This window comes from Glycine soja, chromosome 9, assembly GCF_004193775.1.
Source record: "Glycine soja cultivar W05 chromosome 9, ASM419377v2, whole genome shotgun sequence".
NCBI classification, from domain to species: Eukaryota; Viridiplantae; Streptophyta; class Magnoliopsida; order Fabales; family Fabaceae; genus Glycine; species Glycine soja.
In genome coordinates this window covers 5,982,454-6,000,633 of record NC_041010.1, presented here as the reverse complement: position 1 = coordinate 6,000,633, position 18,180 = coordinate 5,982,454, and the positions used below count along the sequence as shown (strand labels likewise).

The 18,180-nt window shown below is 33.8% G+C and overlaps 1 protein-coding gene across 2 annotated transcripts; it reads left to right on the top strand.

Moving 5' to 3' along the window:
• Nucleotides 1-7,074: 7,074 nt before the first annotated feature.
• On the top strand, nt 7,075-17,402 carry LOC114367645 (receptor-like serine/threonine-protein kinase ALE2). Of its 2 annotated transcripts, XM_028324828.1 has the most exons (20): nt 7,075-7,697; nt 8,902-9,027; nt 9,167-9,292; nt 9,367-9,627; nt 9,719-9,847; nt 9,959-10,084; nt 10,206-10,331; nt 10,426-10,566; nt 10,857-10,943; nt 11,806-11,886; nt 12,015-12,143; nt 12,782-12,988; nt 13,085-13,156; nt 13,252-13,353; nt 13,464-13,571; nt 13,699-14,070; nt 14,151-14,441; nt 14,778-15,167; nt 15,260-15,503; nt 16,205-17,402. In XM_028324828.1, exons 1-20 carry the CDS (start codon nt 7,616-7,618, stop codon nt 16,848-16,850), a joined length of 3,846 nt encoding a protein of 1,281 aa, XP_028180629.1. In that variant the 5' UTR covers nt 7,075-7,615; the 3' UTR covers nt 16,851-17,402. The 2 variants fall into 2 exon arrangements, with proteins under 2 accessions (XP_028180629.1, XP_028180630.1); XM_028324829.1 differs by lacking the exon at nt 11,806-11,886 and having other exon boundaries at nt 7,076-7,697.
• The last annotated feature ends 778 nt before the right edge of the window (nt 17,403-18,180 follow it).

Genomic DNA, 18,180 nt, shown 5'->3' with positions numbered 1-18,180 from the left:
ATTCAAATTAATAAAAAAATTATGTGGTAAAAATGATCCCAATCAAGTGTCAAGTCAATAAAAAGATCTATTATGGCAGAAAAAAAATTCAATATGAAGAGTGTTCCCTTCCAATAAATTTGAAGAGGAAATATTAAATTTTTTATTATATAAATATAGTATTTATATTTTAAATTTATTGTAACGAATATGCGCTAAGAATTAAGAGAACTTGAAGTCCAAAAAAAAGAAGAAAATACTAGACCACATATACAAATAAAATTGAAAGTGGGGTAAGATCATGAGATGTGGGGTTAGAACTTACCCTTCCCAAATACTTGCTAAATTGAAAGTGGCCATAGGCCTGGCTAAAGCCCAGATTATGACTTAACATTATTTTGGCAATTGCTTCCTGCACCCTCAAAAACCCAAACATAACAATACCCTCTCTGTCCAACCACCCCACACCACGTGCAACCTATGCCCCACCTCCATGCAACCACCCAACACCATCACTACACACAAAAAACCACCATCGAACGCCGTCATCAATCACTATGGTGCAAGAAAGAAGTCACACATGGCATCAAAGACATGAGAAAGGTGTAAAACACAACTACACTCCTGAAATCCCTTTTTAGAATAGTGAATTTTATTTTTAACATTTTGAAAAGGTATTTCTAGAATGGTAAAATGCCAATTGCAAAAACACCTTTCCAAAATGTTAAAAATATTTCAGTATTTTGGGAAAGGGATTTATGGGATTACATTAGCACCATTTTGGAAACTCTTTTCTGAAATGTTAAAAACATAATATTGGAAACTCTTTCTAGAATAGTGAATTTTTTTAACATTCTAGAAATGTGTTTTCAGAATTATGGCATAATTAGGAAAACCCCTTTTCTAGAATGATAAACTCCCACATTCAAGAAACACCTTTCTAGAATGTTTAAAAAACTCACTATTCCAAAAAAAAGGGTTTTCAAAATGTTGTCGGATTTTACATCTTCATCAAGTTCCTAACCTTTGAATATGACTATGTTGTTGCCATTGAGTTCCAAGACGAGGCAATTGTTGAAGTTGTTGATCCTTTTGCTGTGAAAGCCCTCGGACCCAGCGGTGGAGCAGGGGCAGCAGAGCTTCTTCGGCATTGGGTGTCGATGAAGAAGATGAGGGGTATTTTTGTCCTTAAGGGGTGAAGGAAGGAAAATAGGGGTGAAGGAAGTAAATGCCCATTTTTCAACAAAGAGATCCACTACTCATCTTTCATATATAGTTGTTTGGGCTAAGCTTTTTTTCGGCTGAAAATAACTTGTGATGTTTCATTCACGATCGTAAATATGCAATTTACAGCACTAATCCGAATTATGCAATTAGAGCAATGGTATTTGGACAACCTAACAATAACAATACCGTATTGACATCTTTTATTTTTCTCTATTTCTTACTTTTTTTTCTTAATCATATCAATAATTTATCTCTTATCTTTCCTCATCTCTCTTAAGGTGCCTACATCCTAAAAAGGCTGTGCAAATATATTTACCCATGCAATTAATATGGTCCATCTACTCTTAACAAAACACACACGATGCCAACGATTGAGATGTATCGATAATATAAAAAATCATACTCTGTTGTAGTCGACCTATCACCTTTCATTTCTAATAACTCCTTACGCCTCTAATGTGTATATATAAATGAATATGATAATGAAAACAAAATACTGTACATATTACTTCCTTAAAATATAGTTTTTCTTACTTATTCTCTTGAATTTTTCTTTTACCATTATAACTCATCCGAAATTCAGTTTTAGATTAATAAGGTTATTGTTTGAGTTAAATCAGATGAACGTACAATAAACCACCGAACAAATAGATCATTTGGTAGGAACTGAGGATCACAAAAAAAAAGGGTGGTAGCTAGGAATTGATTTACCTAATCAATAGTTTCAAATTCAAGTACCGAAAATGTAGCTATATAGCTATATTAAAATTCAACAGAGAGAATATATATATATATATATATATATATATATATATATATATATATATATATATATATATATATATATATATATATATATATATATATATATATACTTGTTATTTGTTAACACTTGTGGCCTAGGTAAAAAAAAAACACATACAGAATCACTTGATACATGTAAATACATGTAAAATCACGTGAACTTATCACTTGCGAAATGCTAATGAAGAATCACTTTATAAGGCTAGGGAATGCTTTAGGATTCTGTTGAAGAGATGCCCAAACTATTACTTAGATGGCCTGCATCATATATGTAGATATTTGTAAGTAGTTTGCAGCCTATCATCAAACTAATGTTAGATGCTTCATATTTAAATCATTAATGCATACTACTTGGTTGAATTTAAAACATAATTCCGTAATAAATATATAAAATCATAAATATGCATAAAAGAATACACATGTTCTAAAATGTTAATGTTTCATTTTTTTAAATACGATTTAAATAATATTATGCACATGTACTGATGTACGTAAAAACTTTTAAGATGCAAGACACCATTGAGCTGCTGGGGCCCTAACTATACATAGTTTAATATATTTCATATAGGTTTCTTCGGAATTCAGCTTTGTAGGAAGGAGCCAACTCAACAACCATGAGAATGTTCCTCAAAAGCGCGTTTTTCAGCCTTAGCAAAAGGGAAGATCCTAAAGCTATGTTTCTAATATAAGAATTCTATGAAAAAAATGAGTTAACAACTCATTTTCGGTCGATCTTGCACATGGTTTGAAGCATTGGATGAAACTCTTATATTGGTCCCCTTCTTCCTTTGCTAACATGATGTTGGAAAAAAAGTGCATTAGGTTGAGCTTCCTAGAGATAAAGGCAATGCGAATTGATGGTTATCAAAGAAGTATATGCTAAAACAGTAATAATTAATGGATATATTGTTCCAAAGGAGAAAAAATAGGGTGGACAAAAGGAGTAAGAGGGTGGAGTGAGTAACAAGAAAAACAAAGAGATGCCAAGAAAATAACACTTTTTTTTTTCATGTGTCATAGATTATACCTGTTTTTTTAACTCAAAAATTAATATTGTTCACGGTAGGTGAATATCACTAATTCAAAAAAATTCTACACATAATAAAAATTAAATATAAATTTTTTTATTAAATAAATCATCCTCACTTATCACTCATCACTCATATGAAATAACACATTTTGAAATGAAACATGCACGCTGTTACCACATTCTACTTAGAATTTTATTCCTTTTGAACTACGAATTGAAGTTTGAAAAGTACTTGTATATTTTTTTTCTGGGAAAGTAGGGACTTGAAAATTAAGAAAATAAAAATAAAGAGTATTTTCAAAGACTAAGTGGACCATATTGTGTGTGTACGTGGTTATATTCTTCGCTGCTTGTCCATTTCTACATACCACGTGACATTTTTTTTTTTCTGATTTGCATAATGGGATTGATGACGTGCAATTTGAGAATGATCTTTTGTATGAGATTATACTATTGAATGAGGTCCCAGTTAACTCTTTTATACTTCATAGTTTTGGATTTGTTCCACTTTGTGTGTTGTGAGCCACCACATACTTTGTGTAGATTAATTAGCAGGCAATTCTTGTTTGTTGACTTCATGGTCTAGAGTGACATCAATACCATTTTGATACGTGAAGGAGGCCGTTGGTGGTTGTGAAGAATGTTAGGTAGTTTTCACTATCTTGGCATTCTTGGGCAATGGTGTAAATTTAACTAGTTCAAGGTATCACTGGTCAAAATTTAAAAGTATTTGAAATTGTAATGATAATTATACTAAGAAAATGTTAATCTTCTAATAAATTAATGGTGTGTTTCTTTTACTTTTAGAATAATTTTTTTTAGAGAAATAATATATTTTAATTGTGACTTATTAATTTTATAATAGGTTCAAAGGATTGAAACTTGTAAAAATATCTCAAAATTTAACTGGTGAGTCAAATATTCTAATTATGATAATCATAAAAAAAATTATTTTTTCTATTGGTCCTAGATAGTTTAAATAAGTTTTAAATTTGAATTTTTGTAAATAAAAAAAATAGTTGAGAAAAAAGAAGTTATTAAAGATAAAGATGGTTAATCTTATTTTAATGAAAGAATTATAATTGAAATTAATTTCGACACATAATAATTATATTTAATAATTCAAATTCAATTTATCTCGTTTTAAAACAAAAGCACACTAAGATAAGTGTCAACTGAACTAATTGTTGGCTTATAAAAGTGAGTTTTGATATACTCCAAAATCATGCATTCTTAAAACATTCCATATAGCTGAAGTACATTCAAGGGGAAAAGTATTCATTTTCATTCTCTTGGAGCAAGACGCCTTTAAATTTCAAAAAAGAATAATTGTTTTTCAAGCTTCGATGATGGATAATCTTCATGATAAATGTTGAAATATTTATTTAAATAAAAGTAATTGCAAAAATTGAGAACGAAACTTTACATTTTATATAAAAGAACATCCAATCGATCAAAAAAGGAATTTTGGGTCCAAAAACTTACTTTTAGGTCTTGTATTATGCTGTCTTTAAGTAACAAAAAAGCCTCCTATATGTACCTCCATTTTCAATTGCCATATGCAACTTCAAAATGAGTTGTCATCAAATAGTGTCCCTAATTAATGAGCCTTGCTTTTGTCAGCTCGAAACCGCATCTGGGCACTGAGTTCCACTCACATAAATTAATGCTTTGGAGTGACAAGTTTTAAAAAGAAAATGTGTAATATCATGAGTTTATTACATATGTACCCCACCTAATTCTAAAAACCCAGATAAAATTATTTTAATTTAATTAATGATTGAATTATTTTAAATTTGAATTTGATAGGTAATTGTTTTAAATATTTATAAAGAAATTTTATTGTTTATGATAATCTTATATAGCTTAAAAACAATTATTTAATTATTATAAAAGATAGATGTGATCCAAACTTAAAAAAATAAATATGTTTCCTACCCCTTTCAATATTGTTATGTTGCAATGGTGCATGTGGACCGCAGAAGATTGTGCACCCACCACCACCACCATCATCATCTTGAGGCCATTGTCTTTGCACTACAATCCAAGAAAACTATCACTCACTTCTGACCAACCAATCTACACCACCCTGGCCAAGATGCTCTTATTTCACTCTTTTTTGACCCTCCACTCTATGAGATTAATGTGTGTCTCTCTCATGATGCACCACTTTGTTTCTTTTCATATAGTACCATCAATAACAAATGACAATGCTCTTGTCTTCTTTCAGTCCACTTTTTTTTCTCTTTTTTTTTCAATTTGTTTTCTTTTCTTGGTTGATTTTCATATGACACCTCACAAGAATGCGTGGTTTGGGGACAGGAATTTATTGCACTGATTCCCTTATCAGAAGCTTGCTTTCTTTTTCTTTTGAAAAAAAAAGTTTGGAAAAGCAAAGATTATATCTTATTTGGAAATCGGAACGGAACATATCACCTTGATCATAATTTACGTTAATGTTTGTAAACCATCCATTAAATGAAAATTGGTCGCAAAAATAAATATAAAACTTGAATTCATTTTATGACGTGTAGATTTTTTTGTTTTAAAAAAGTTACAATACATCACCAATAGAAGTTATATAACGCTCCTTAAAAAAAGTTATATAGCGTTAAAAAACATTTATATATCATTATGTGATTTAAAAACTTTATAATTGTAATCTTTACCGGACCAAATCCCTTAATATGATAACCTCATCGAATTAGCCAAGAAAGGTTTGTGTCATGAATTTCAATTGCGGTGCTCGATAAAAGTAAACGGGCAAATAGTTAGGCAATAATCAACTTGAAAGGGTCATTGGATGGTGAAACATGAGCTACCAATTGAGATGGGGGAAAAAAAATCACACTCCTAAACAGAAAATTCATAATCAACCCCAAAAAAGTTCATATTTGCAGCCTAAACTCGTTATAGATTGAAAATTGATAAATTGATGAGTATTTGCAATTCAATAAATAGATTTTTCTCTGTCTTCTTATTAACAGGACCAGAATAGATAAAAATAAAGTATTCATATATGAGAATATTCACAATTTAAAGTTAACTAAATATCCATACCTATATATAAAATAAGTTGCTCTAAATTATTTATGATTTAAATACAGGATTCAAAGTTATAAATTTTTTATTTCTTAAAAATTAAATTTTAAAAAACAGGCATGGATACTCATGAATATTTATAAATTTTATAGATACTTAATAAATATTCGTGTGAAAAAAAAAAAAAGATTTCTACATGTATCTGGCCCATTCTCAACTGCCATAAAACCCGTAATGGGGTAACTGCTGTTGTCTGATTTTTTTCGTATCATCTCAGGAATTGATTAAAATGGTCCTAAAGTAAAGTTCAGTTTTTTGTCCATTACATGGAATCTCATGGTGGCCATATTTTTCGCCTTATCTCCAATGTCCTCTTGACCACACTATCTTAACTTGTTAAAAATAAATAAAAATTCAGTGTTGAATGAATGTGTGGGATGGAGATGAATTAGTCCCTTATTATAGCAAATCCATGTGATTCAAACCCTGTCCTTACAAATCTGTTTACACAATAATATTAGTTGGACACTGGATCCTTTACCTTTTTTCCTAAACCACCTACTAATTTAAAATTTAACTTGGTAAGTTTTACCTAATTGATGACCATTTATTGTATGTTGCAGAAGTCAATTAAGCATTAATTAACATGAGATCATGTGAAGGAGATTCAAGTGGGATCAGAGCAAGATTTTGCCACATGGCACACCTTATTATTGTTATCATCATCATCAAATCAATAAATCAATTTCTCAATATGGCCAACAAGGGAAGAGGAAAAGCAACTAGGCAACCTCCATTGAAACCGAAATCAAAGTAAAGTTTGGTAATTATCCTCTGTTGACAACAACACTTAAAATCTGACTTTCATTTCCCACTGAATAATTAAAATTGGTAAACAAAAAAATTAAGTACACATTTTTCTTAAATACAAAAAAAAAAATATAAAACTGTTCTGTTCTGTTCTGTTCCCGAGCCTCTCTGCCCCCACACCAACTGCTTCTCTCTCTCTCTCTCTCTCTCTCTCTCTCTCTGAGAAGGGGGTCTGTTACTTTTCTTTTTCTTTCCTTTCTTGAGTTTTCTTGAAGTGTGCGTGGATTGTGGAATACACAAAGTGAATATTTTTATTGCTTTGCATCAGTTTTATACTTGATCTAGTTACCAACTCCAGTGGAAAGAGTTCAACTTTCTAGTCTTCTTATTAATTCATATCCCTGCCATGGAAAACTCTGAGTTCTGTTCCTCACAATTCATGAGCTCAAGTTGTTGTTCTCAACACACACTTGTTCTTCTGGCTCTTGCCCTTTTCATAACCAAAGACTGTTCTTCTGCCTTGTTCCATAACCTTCCTTCTTCTCATTGCTTTGGTGTCACTATATGTGGGTCTTCTTCAATTTAACCTCTATTTGTTCTTCTTGCTTCAAGCAATAAGCTTCCAAAGGTTTACTCTTTTTTTTCTTCTTCTTCTCCTATTTATTGTCCTGTTGTTCTGTTGACTCACTTCTGAAGAGGGTGTCTTTGGAAATTGGTGTGGAGATGGGAGTGGTTTTGGCACTGATTCTGCAGCTGGTGAAGCTCTGCATCATTGGCTTTGTTGTGGAATTCCAAGGATCTGAAGGTAGGTACTTTATTCTTCAGAAATTTTTGTCACAGGTTGTGATAAAATTTAGAAGAATATGATCTGGATCAGCATACATGGTTTTTAAGTTATATTAGTAATAATGATAATTGTGCTAATAACAATAATATCATAGAGAACCTAAACATCATAGCTGAGTTTGCAATCAAACTATTGGTTTAAATCCTTTATAATTGGAGCTAGGATAGCCAAAGGTGGCATTTGATGTCCTCTTTCTGTTGTCCTCTTGCATTGCTTACAAAATCTAATTTTGATTTGAATATATTAAACAAAAAGAAAAGTTACTGGTGGTTTCTGAACACGTTCATTCACCCTCCATTCGCCTATGTGCCTTTAGAATCAATTTACATTGGCTGCTTACAACTGATTCAGCTTATAATTACTGTTTTTTACTATGTGTTATAAGCATACAAATAGATGCATACAAGTTTACTGGTTTAAGAAATCTGTAACTGTAAATTGCCATTCACATAATCATTTAAAGCCAGAGTGTTTCTTCTAGTGAAGGTACTTTTTGCATGTGGATTTCCCCCTTAAATGCTCATTGTAGGAAGCTACTAGTGTTGTTCCCTAAGAATCTAGTGGTCTTCAATATTATTAGAGAGGATTTTTTCCATAATAGGCCAGGTCTCCCCAATTTCAGATTTAGATTACTCTTATGTTTACACATGGGTTTGGTCTGGTCCCCCATGCTTTTTTGTCTTCTTTATTCTTCTATGTTTTTTCAATAAAATTAAGGTGTACTGCTGCAGATGATTGATGGGGGATTGAGGTGCCAACCTAGTTGGGATTGCTCTCTTCGTAGTGATGCTCTTGCATGTCTTCTTTTTTTAAAAAAAAAAAAAAAAAGAAGTGGTCTTCACTATTTAAATTTGTAGAAGTAGGAAAAATGATTGCTGAATTCTTTCACCTCTCAATTGAATCACAATCCATTATTTTTATTTCAAATTTAGTTGTCCAAATACACTGCAAAGTGCAATCTCAACCAGAAGAGAAATACCAATATTCCAAAATGTTAAATTTTGCTGTAAGATATTGCTGATGTGAGCCCATATGCTTGCCTAACTAATCAGCCTAAGTCATCTAATTTGATAATTTTGAAATCTTGCTGATAAAAAAAATGATAATTTTTCCTTTTCTCACATGGAATTTTGGCTTTCCAACTGATAATTTCTTCTTGAAGGGTCTGTTATATCCCCATCTCCAGCATTCCTTCCAGTCATTCATCCTAGTGGAGAAGCACCTGCTCCTATCCATCATGGACTGTCATGGGAAAGCAGTCCTCCAAAATCACCTTCAGATCCAAATGGTATATCTAATCTAATCCAAAATTAAATCTAAATATCATACAAAATGAGTTTGAATTTTGAGCTTTTTGAATATAATCATCCATTGTCCCGTCCCTACTAAATTTTGCTGCTATTTAATAGTTGTTTTCTTTCTTTCAGAATTTGGTATATCCCCATCTAATGAAATCATACCTGTGGATCCTTCCCCCAGTGAACCACCTGGTACTTTACACCCAAGAGAACCATGGAGAACTATTGCACCAATCCCTCCAGAAGTACCAAATGGTAATTTCATTCCTTTAATCCATTAGGCCATATTGGGATTATCAGACTAAAAAATTGGGTTTTGCACCATCCAGGGTCATTCTTGCCCCCTCCAGTTACTACATTACCACCTCCAACATCAGCTCCAACTCCTCAGAAGGTAAAAGGATTTGAACCATCTATATCTCCTAGTCCTAGTACAAGCACCATAGCATCATCACCACCAGCACCATATAATGCTGCTCATGCACCATCAACTTCTGAAGGGAGTGTGCCACCATCCATACAACCAAGTCCACCTCAAAGCAAAACAACACCTGCTATTAGGCCTCCTGTGTCCACACCAATTGCTCCAGGTAACATGACTGAGAAGTTTCTTTTCATGGGGGATGGGACCTTCCTCTTGATAATAATCTAAATTCAGCTCTTCTAATGTTTCTTGAACAGCTCCAATTGCAATAACTTCTGGCAATTTGCCAAAAACTTCACCTGTCAGCCAGCCAATTGAACATGGAAGTTTGCCTCCTAAGATTGATGAGAGGAATAAGAGTCACAAGCCAGAGCCAGCTTTGCCAGGTATGAGATAAAAAGTCTTGTCATGTAATTGGAATCCTTAAGGATGGTTTTCCATTTCATCATATCCAGCTTCCAGTTGGTAATATGTTCTTCTATTGAATATTTGAACAGCACTAGTTCCAATACCATCTACCATATTACCCAAAATTTCACCTGTAAGCCAACCAACTGAAAACGGAAGTTTGCCTCATAGAGAGGGTGCAAATAATGGTCACATTTCAGAGCCAATTTCACCAGGCATGTGATGAAAGTAAAAAATTGTCACCTGATTTCTTGCTTTTGAAATTTACTTTTTTTCTTCTCCAATTTCCAGTTGGTATTGAGACTGAAGTCTGTACTTCTAATGCATTTTGAACAGCCCCTACAGTATTCAGTTTTCCTGAACACTCGCCAGAGAGTCAGCCAACTGAACATGGAAGTTTGCCTCCAACTGTCCCCAGAAGGAATATCAACACTGGTCGCACACTGGAGCCAGTTTCACAAGGTAATTTTATTTGATGATTTGTAACTTTTTATTTATTGCTATTTCTAGCTGATGTTGATTTCAAATATCTGCTTTTTTATGGCATTTTGAACAGCCCCAGTTGCAACAGCTCCTGCAATTTTGCCAAAAAATTCATCAGTCAGTCAACCTACTCATCATGGAAATTCCCCACCTGATGTTCAAAATAGAACAGCAAATAATGGTCACAGTCACACCCCAGCACCAGAAATGCCACGTATGTTATATAATCTTATCTAATCATCTCTAGCATTCAACTATATGGTTCTAAACTCTCTTTTTTTCTTCTTCATGAAAGCACAAAATCTTGCATGCTCTCATGGAAAATGGAAAATAACCATCCAATAGGCCACCTATGTTACCAAAAAAAACTCCATCCATATAAGTTATAACCTTGTTACCTTATTTTGGTGAAAGAAGGGATAAAGTTAAAATATCTAGTATTAATATTATCAGATCATCCCTTTTACTTGTCTCCATGATTTTTCTTTTATTGTATCCATGCAGCATCAGTTACACCACCACGTCCATTTCCAGTAGATCCTCCATTGGTCCACCCAGTCATACCAGCAGCACCTCCACCAAAATCACCAGGTGCAAATATTGAGAAAGGATTTTGTTCTATTATCCCCATTCCCCTGGTTGATTTTGTTGTTTTATTTTAAAACAAGTTACAGTAGTTTTTTTTTCCGTTAATTCATTTAAGCTTTTTTAATTGCTTATATATAGTCTTTCTACTCTTCAAATGATGAAGGTTTAAAACCCAATCCTATGTACAATTGTATATTTTCTTGCTATTGATGATCCACAAAGAGATGTTATATCACATAATAATTTGACAATGAGTTGGGAAATGTCAAATGTGGATTATATATCTCAACAATTGAATTGAGATTAAAAATGACAATCATGACTCGCGTAATGTTTTCTTAACATGCCTAATTTTTACGACATGCAAAGTGGAATAATAAAGAATGATCATGGGCTGCTTAACTGATAATAAAATGATGCAAGATATTCAATAGAATTAAAGATGATAACATTGGGATTTGGATCTTCTAAGGTGAAAAAAAAGTGTGCATCCATCCTCAGTTTAAAGCGGATTAAGTTATGGGATACTTCAATTCAAATCAAGGGTGGATTCTCCTTTACTTCCTCACTTTACACACCTCACTCTCAAGGAGTTAAATCCACAAAGTTGCTACTAAACATGCAAAAGAATATGTAGTCATAAAATAAATTTAGAGTAGTTACAACTATCAGCATATAGCTTAATAATGAAATATCTTTTACCACAAAACTCTTTAAAAAAAATTATTGATTTTTTTTATTGTATAAAAATGTTTTCCTGAAACTTTCATTCTAGAGTGTTTAATATTTGCATCTGATTACAATAATTTCTTGGTAATGCTGTTGTGCGTTAATTAACTTAATTAGCAAAAAAAATGTGGTGCAGCACCTGGTGGAGAACCAGTTTCTGCACCTGTGTACAAAACACCAAAGCCACCATCAGCTATAGTGCATTTCCATGCTCAAGGTATATGGTAACATTAAACTACTTTTGATGAGTTGAAAATTCTTAACTAGAGGATTGCTCATTGTGCTAACAGCATCAATCATTCTTCAATTGATGGAAATTTAATTGGCACAAAATATTTTATGCAGCACCTGTTGTCTCTCCTGTATCAACACCTTCTAGAAGCTTCAATTGGACCAAAGGTGGAGAACCAGTTTCTGCACCTCCATACAAAACACCAAAACCACTACCAGTTATAGTACATTCCCCTGCTCAAGGTATACTGTTACATTAAACTATTCTTGATGAGTTGCAAATTCTTAACTAGAGGATTGCTGATTGTATTAACAGCATGAAATTAAAAGATTTCCCTAACAATACTATCAAAGACCTACTCTCCCGAAAACCTAAGCTGGTGAAGGACCAAGAAAGATTTTATATCTCTTAACACTTTCCTGCACACGAGAATTCATTTGGCTTGAAAAGTGGACAATACACAAGAACATTTTACCTTGTATTGAAATTCAACTTAGTCATATTGAATGGAGATGGAAATTTTGAACTCAAAACCACTTTGTCATAAAGGCTCTAATATCATGTGGAAAACCAACTCATAAAAGTGTCAAGTTTTTTTGGCAAAGGCACAGGAGTTACTTTTCAAATCTAACAAATACAGAGTTGACATCATGCTTGAATTCTTTTGGAAAAGTAAATTTAGCATATTTTAAATGATATTATGCACACCATTCTTTTTTATCATGTTCAATTATTTACTATACAAAGCCTAAAGTTTTAGCCGATGGAAAACAATGCAAGTAAGGAATGTAAATATTAAAATTATTGAAAGACACACTAAACCATTATACTTATGCATACATACATACTGAATTAACTTTTTTTTTTAAAAATTCTGTAGCTCCTTCTTCTGCACACAAAGCAAGACAATTTCACCATGCTCCTGAGCCACCGATTTCATCTCCTGAATCTCCTTTCAACAAAGATCATCCTCCTGCGTCTTCACCTTCAACCACATTTTATAAGCATCACCATACAAGGAACACAGTCACCAGCCCTGCTCCTGCATCATCACATTCTATTTCTCCTTCCACTTCAAAACACCAAGGTTTGGTTTATTAACCAATCTATTAAATTGTTGCGCACAAATTAAGATTCTCACTGCAATTGAATTTATTACTTTTTGTTTGGTTATTTTATGTAGATGGATCAAATCCTCCCTTGCCGCTTCCAACAAGTAGGCAAAGACATCATGCTCCACCACCAATGAACACAGGTACCAATAAAAGTTTGGTGAGCTTACAAGATGTTTCTTCTATTAGACTGGTAAATAAAGGGAATTTTGATTACTGAAACTTTTCTGCATGGTAGGTTCCTCAGTTTCCCCATCTGGCCTCCCTATTCAGTCACCAGTGAGCCAAGTTTCACCTGCTCCTTCTCCGCTATTCAAAATATCCCCCCACTCAACCAAAAGTAAGACAGGCAAAATTTCCATACTCATTACAAATATTTTAAAAAATCTTGTCTTTTCATTATCTTCTACTTATCCTTTTGCATCCATTCATTGTATTTGTTATTGCAAGTTCCATTGCCTCCTCCTAAAGTGTCTCCTTCTCGGCCTTCTTCCAAGACCCCTAAGAAGCCAGTTCGGCCTCGTTTTCAAGCACTGCCACCCCCACCTCCAAATGAAGGTTAGTCAGTAGTTAGTGCTTTATTTGTTTTATCTCTAGTAATGGAGTTATTTCAGCTAATTTATGAACTTTTTTTTTTATTGTATTCATCAAACTGAAATATACTTGTCCAATGTTTGTTTTTTAGATTGTATATCTCTGGTTTGCTCAGATCCCTATACAAGTACTCCACCTGGAGCACCTTGCAAATGTGTGTGGCCCATGAAAGTCGGTCTTCGCCTTAGTGTTTCTCTGTATACTTTCTTCCCTTTGGTTTCAGAGTTTGCTTCTGAAATTGCCACTGGGGTTTTCATGAAGCAAAGTCAAGTTCGCATTATGGGAGCTGATGCAGCAAACCAGCAACCTGATAAAACTATTGTATTCGTTGATTTGGTACCACTTGGGGAAGAATTTGATAACACTACAGCCTTTTTAACTTCTGAGAGATTTTGGCATAAACAAGTTGTTATAAAGACTTCTTACTTTGGTGATTATGACGTGTTATATGTGACCTATCCAGGTATATATAAATTTTGAATGTCTTGTATCCTTTTCATGACTTTTTTGGTTAGAAATTTTATGTGGTTCCTCTTAATATAGGTTTGCCTCCATCTCCTCCTTTACCTCCTTCAAGCATTTCCATAATCGATGGTGGTCCGTATTCGGGTGGTGGCAATAATGGTAGGACAATAAAACCCCTTGGGGTTGACATATCAAAGAGGCAGCATAAAGGTGGACTTAGCAAGGGCATAATTGCTATTATTGCTCTTTCAGTTTTTCTAGTAGTTGTTTTATGCTTTGCTGCTGCTTTGGCATTGTTCAAGTACAGAGATCATGTGAGTCAACCACCGTCAACCCCACGGGTTTTACCTCCTCTTACCAAAGCACCAGGTAATACAAATGGAAGTGTCTTATAATCTACTAAACTAGTGCATTTTAAGTGACACTATATTTTAACCCAAAGAGAGAGAGAGAAAACACTATATTTTAAGTATTTATCTCATGTAATAGCATTAGGAAAACAATGGTAGGCAGAATTCTATGCAGAAAAAGAAAAGTTCAGTTGCAATAAGTTAAACAAATAAGTTCAGTTGCAATAGTTTAAAATAAATAATTGACATCCTATAATTTTGAGTGTTTCCATATCACCAAATTATTGTGCCAGTTTGATTATTTCATCCTTTATCAACCTTTTTTTATTAAGAAACAAACATATGGAATCTACAGGTGCTGCTGGATCAGTAGTTGGAGGTGGGCTTGCTTCAGCTTCGACATCATTTCGATCTAACATTGCTGCTTACACAGGATCTGCTAAGACTTTCAGCATGAATGACATTGAGAAAGCCACAGATAATTTCCATGCTTCCAGAGTACTTGGAGAAGGTGGTTTTGGGCTTGTTTATAGTGGTACACTTGAAGATGGGACAAAAGTCGCAGTCAAGGTTCTAAAAAGAGAGGATCATCATGGCGACCGTGAATTCCTATCTGAAGTTGAGATGCTTAGCCGCCTTCACCATAGAAACTTGGTTAAGTTGATTGGTATATGCGCAGAGGTCAGCTTCCGCTGTCTAGTTTATGAACTCATTCCAAATGGCAGTGTGGAATCCCATTTACATGGTACTTAACTTTTCTTGATTCAGTCTGAAGTACCACTCTGATTGTTTAGTTCTTAAAGATAATGGTTTTTCTTATATTTGGTCTTCTGGTAGGAGTTGACAAGGAAAACAGCCCACTTGATTGGAGTGCTCGGTTAAAGATAGCTCTCGGTTCTGCTCGTGGACTGGCTTATCTACATGAAGATTCAAGTCCCCATGTCATACATAGGGACTTCAAGTCGAGCAATATCTTGCTGGAAAATGATTTTACACCAAAAGTATCGGATTTTGGATTGGCCCGAACAGCAGCTGATGAGGGGAACAGACACATATCAACACGAGTGATGGGAACTTTTGGGTAATAGTTCTTTCTTACTTTCCTGTGTCTATTTTGGAAAGTTTTATCTACAAGTCATCTCTTCACATTGTTACCCTTTAAGTTTTTCTAATCACTCCAACATAATAAATTTGTAGAGGTTGATCAGTTAAGTTAAACTAGAAACTCTATCAGTTTAGTCAAATAAAGTGATTTCTTAACCATTTGTAAAGACATTTGCTTCTGTAGTCATTTCTATTAAGAATTTACAACTTGTATACTGTCTGAAATAATTTTGATTGAGATTATTTTTGAAGAGTGGAGGTATAGCAATAAGTATATGCCAGTGCTGTTTCTGGTAATTTATTGTGAAACTAGAATCCCACCTATATGCTGCTTCTAGATTATTTAATAAGCAAAGTGACTAATATTAAGTAGTGCCAAAAAAATTGTCATCTCAAATTAATTGCGTAACACGCTAACCGTTATTTCAGAAGAACAAAAACAGAAGTAAAGTTGAGAGAATGCATAATGATATATTGATATTTAATCCCTAATTTGTTTATGTAACTTTTGTCCAATTTTTTTATACGGCTACTGTCATTATAACCAACTCTTTAAAAGTTTCAATCCATGGAAATATCTGAACTATTTTTTGTTTCAAAACTATTGTAATTCTTTGTTGTTTTACTATTATTTACTCCCTGATATATATATTCTTTCATATTTGAAAAACTATTCAGTTATGTGGCTCCGGAGTATGCAATGACGGGACATCTTCTTGTGAAGAGTGATGTTTACAGCTATGGTGTTGTCCTCCTTGAGCTTTTGACCGGAAGAAAACCAGTAGACATGTCACGACCTCCCGGTCAAGAAAATCTCGTTGCATGGGCTCGTCCATTACTCTCAAGCGAAGAAGGATTGGAAGCAATGATAGATCCATCTCTAGGACATGATGTGCCTTCTGATAGTGTGGCTAAGGTTGCAGCCATTGCTTCAATGTGTGTACAGCCAGAGGTGTCGGACCGTCCCTTCATGGGCGAGGTTGTTCAGGCTTTAAAACTTGTGTGCAATGAATGTGATGAGGCAAGAGAAGCAGGTTCTAGCTCTAGTTCTGTTGATTTAAGTCACTCTAGACAACCATCAGATAATTTACAAGGCCAATTCTCAGCCACCAACTATGATTCTGGAATTGATATTGAAAATGGGTTGTTAGCATCAGAGTTATTCAGCTCATCGGCGAGATATGGAAGGCGAGTGTCCGGATCGTTTAGAAGGCATTCTTATTCAGGTCCTCTGAATACTGGAAGAAGCAAGAGGTTGTGGCAGATAATTAGAAAGCTTTCTGGCGGTAGTATCAGTGAACATGGAACTATGTTTAAGTTATGACCAGGTTTCAATTGAGCCAAATTGCAAGTTTTCAACTTTCTTCTGTGCATACTGCTCTCCCTCACATTGTTAATGTGCAGTTCACAACTCTACTAGAGGCATTGCACCTCTCTGCCTGAGCCATTGGAAGTTTGACAAGAGAATACAAGCAAGTTGTAAATAGGTTTTGACATGCTTTTTCTGCTAACCTGCAAGATCATGTGTATGTAACTGGTACTAACTCTTTGAAGAGGGGAAACAAATGCAAATCTAGTTTGAAAATAGAAGATGACTGAAGATGGCCTTTACTAAGACCTCCAATTGCAAATACAACATACAAGATATAGTCTATGCAGTTGCAGCATCAAAATAATATAATGTTCAAATTGTCAAAGCCACATGTATCAAGAGGAGGGGATGGAATGGAATCTAGTTAATTAGTTGTGTAGAACATGATTATATAACGAATACATTGCTGAATTTACACAGGCCACTCTTTTTTTAAATATCTTTGTGATGATAGTTTCGTCATCAGATTTTTATAACTTCAATGACAATAGTGTAAAATCTGCTCATAAACTTCTTACATTCCCACGAATATAACATGAAAAGAACATTCCGGAGTATTTAAAAAAATATGTTTGGTTACATTTTAGTATTTCTGGAAATAATTTTTAAAATTTAAAATAATTTAAATAATAATGAAAGTTATATGTGTATTAGACAATAAATTCTTATATTCCCAAGAAAATATCACTTTCCTATCCCTCCTCATGGAAATAGAAATGTAGAAAAATATGATAAAAAAAAAGGAAATTATAGTATTCCTAAGAATCAATAATACTTGGGAATAATTTTTAAAAACTTCTAATAAACATGGGAATATCACATTCCCATGTATACATTCACGGAAATGCAATTTTGATTTGTGAAACAAACACACCCTTATACTATTCTAGGCTTGCTGTGGAGGGCTTGTGTTGAGAGACCTAATTTGTTTATTAAAGAGGTTAAGTTAAGGCTTTTTAAAAAATTATTTAAATAAAATGGTCAGATTTTAAGCTACCTAAGAAGTCTATTAGGCATAACATGTCAGATTTTAAGCCACCTAAAAAGCCTATTTGAAGATTGCTTACACAGCGAGTTGAACAAGACGTTCAGTGAGAAAAATGATTTAGAGACGTGGCACTTAATGGCTAAGCGAAAACTTCTGTTTGCTTAGTGCGTTTGAAGAAGCCACATTAGCTTTGTCAAGGTCACTTAACGAGTTGATGCTGGCTAAGTGAGAGTGCCTTTATGCCAAAAAGACAAAACAAATATTCTACAAATGATCGAGCAAGGGTTGAATGTG

What these genes read in the sequence shown, in the direction of transcription:
- LOC114367645 (XM_028324828.1), top strand. Translation starts at nt 7,616, where the DNA reads ATGGGAGTGGTTTTGGCACTGATTCTGCAGCTGGTGAAGCTCTGCATC. An exon ending in TTCAGAGCCAATTTCACCAG is followed by an intron (nt 10,085 to 10,205) that starts GCATGTGATGAA and finishes CATTTTGAACAG; the next exon opens with CCCCTACAGTATTCAGTTTT. An exon ending in TCCTCTTACCAAAGCACCAG is followed by an intron (nt 14,442 to 14,777) that starts GTAATACAAATG and finishes TGGAATCTACAG; the next exon opens with GTGCTGCTGGATCAGTAGTT.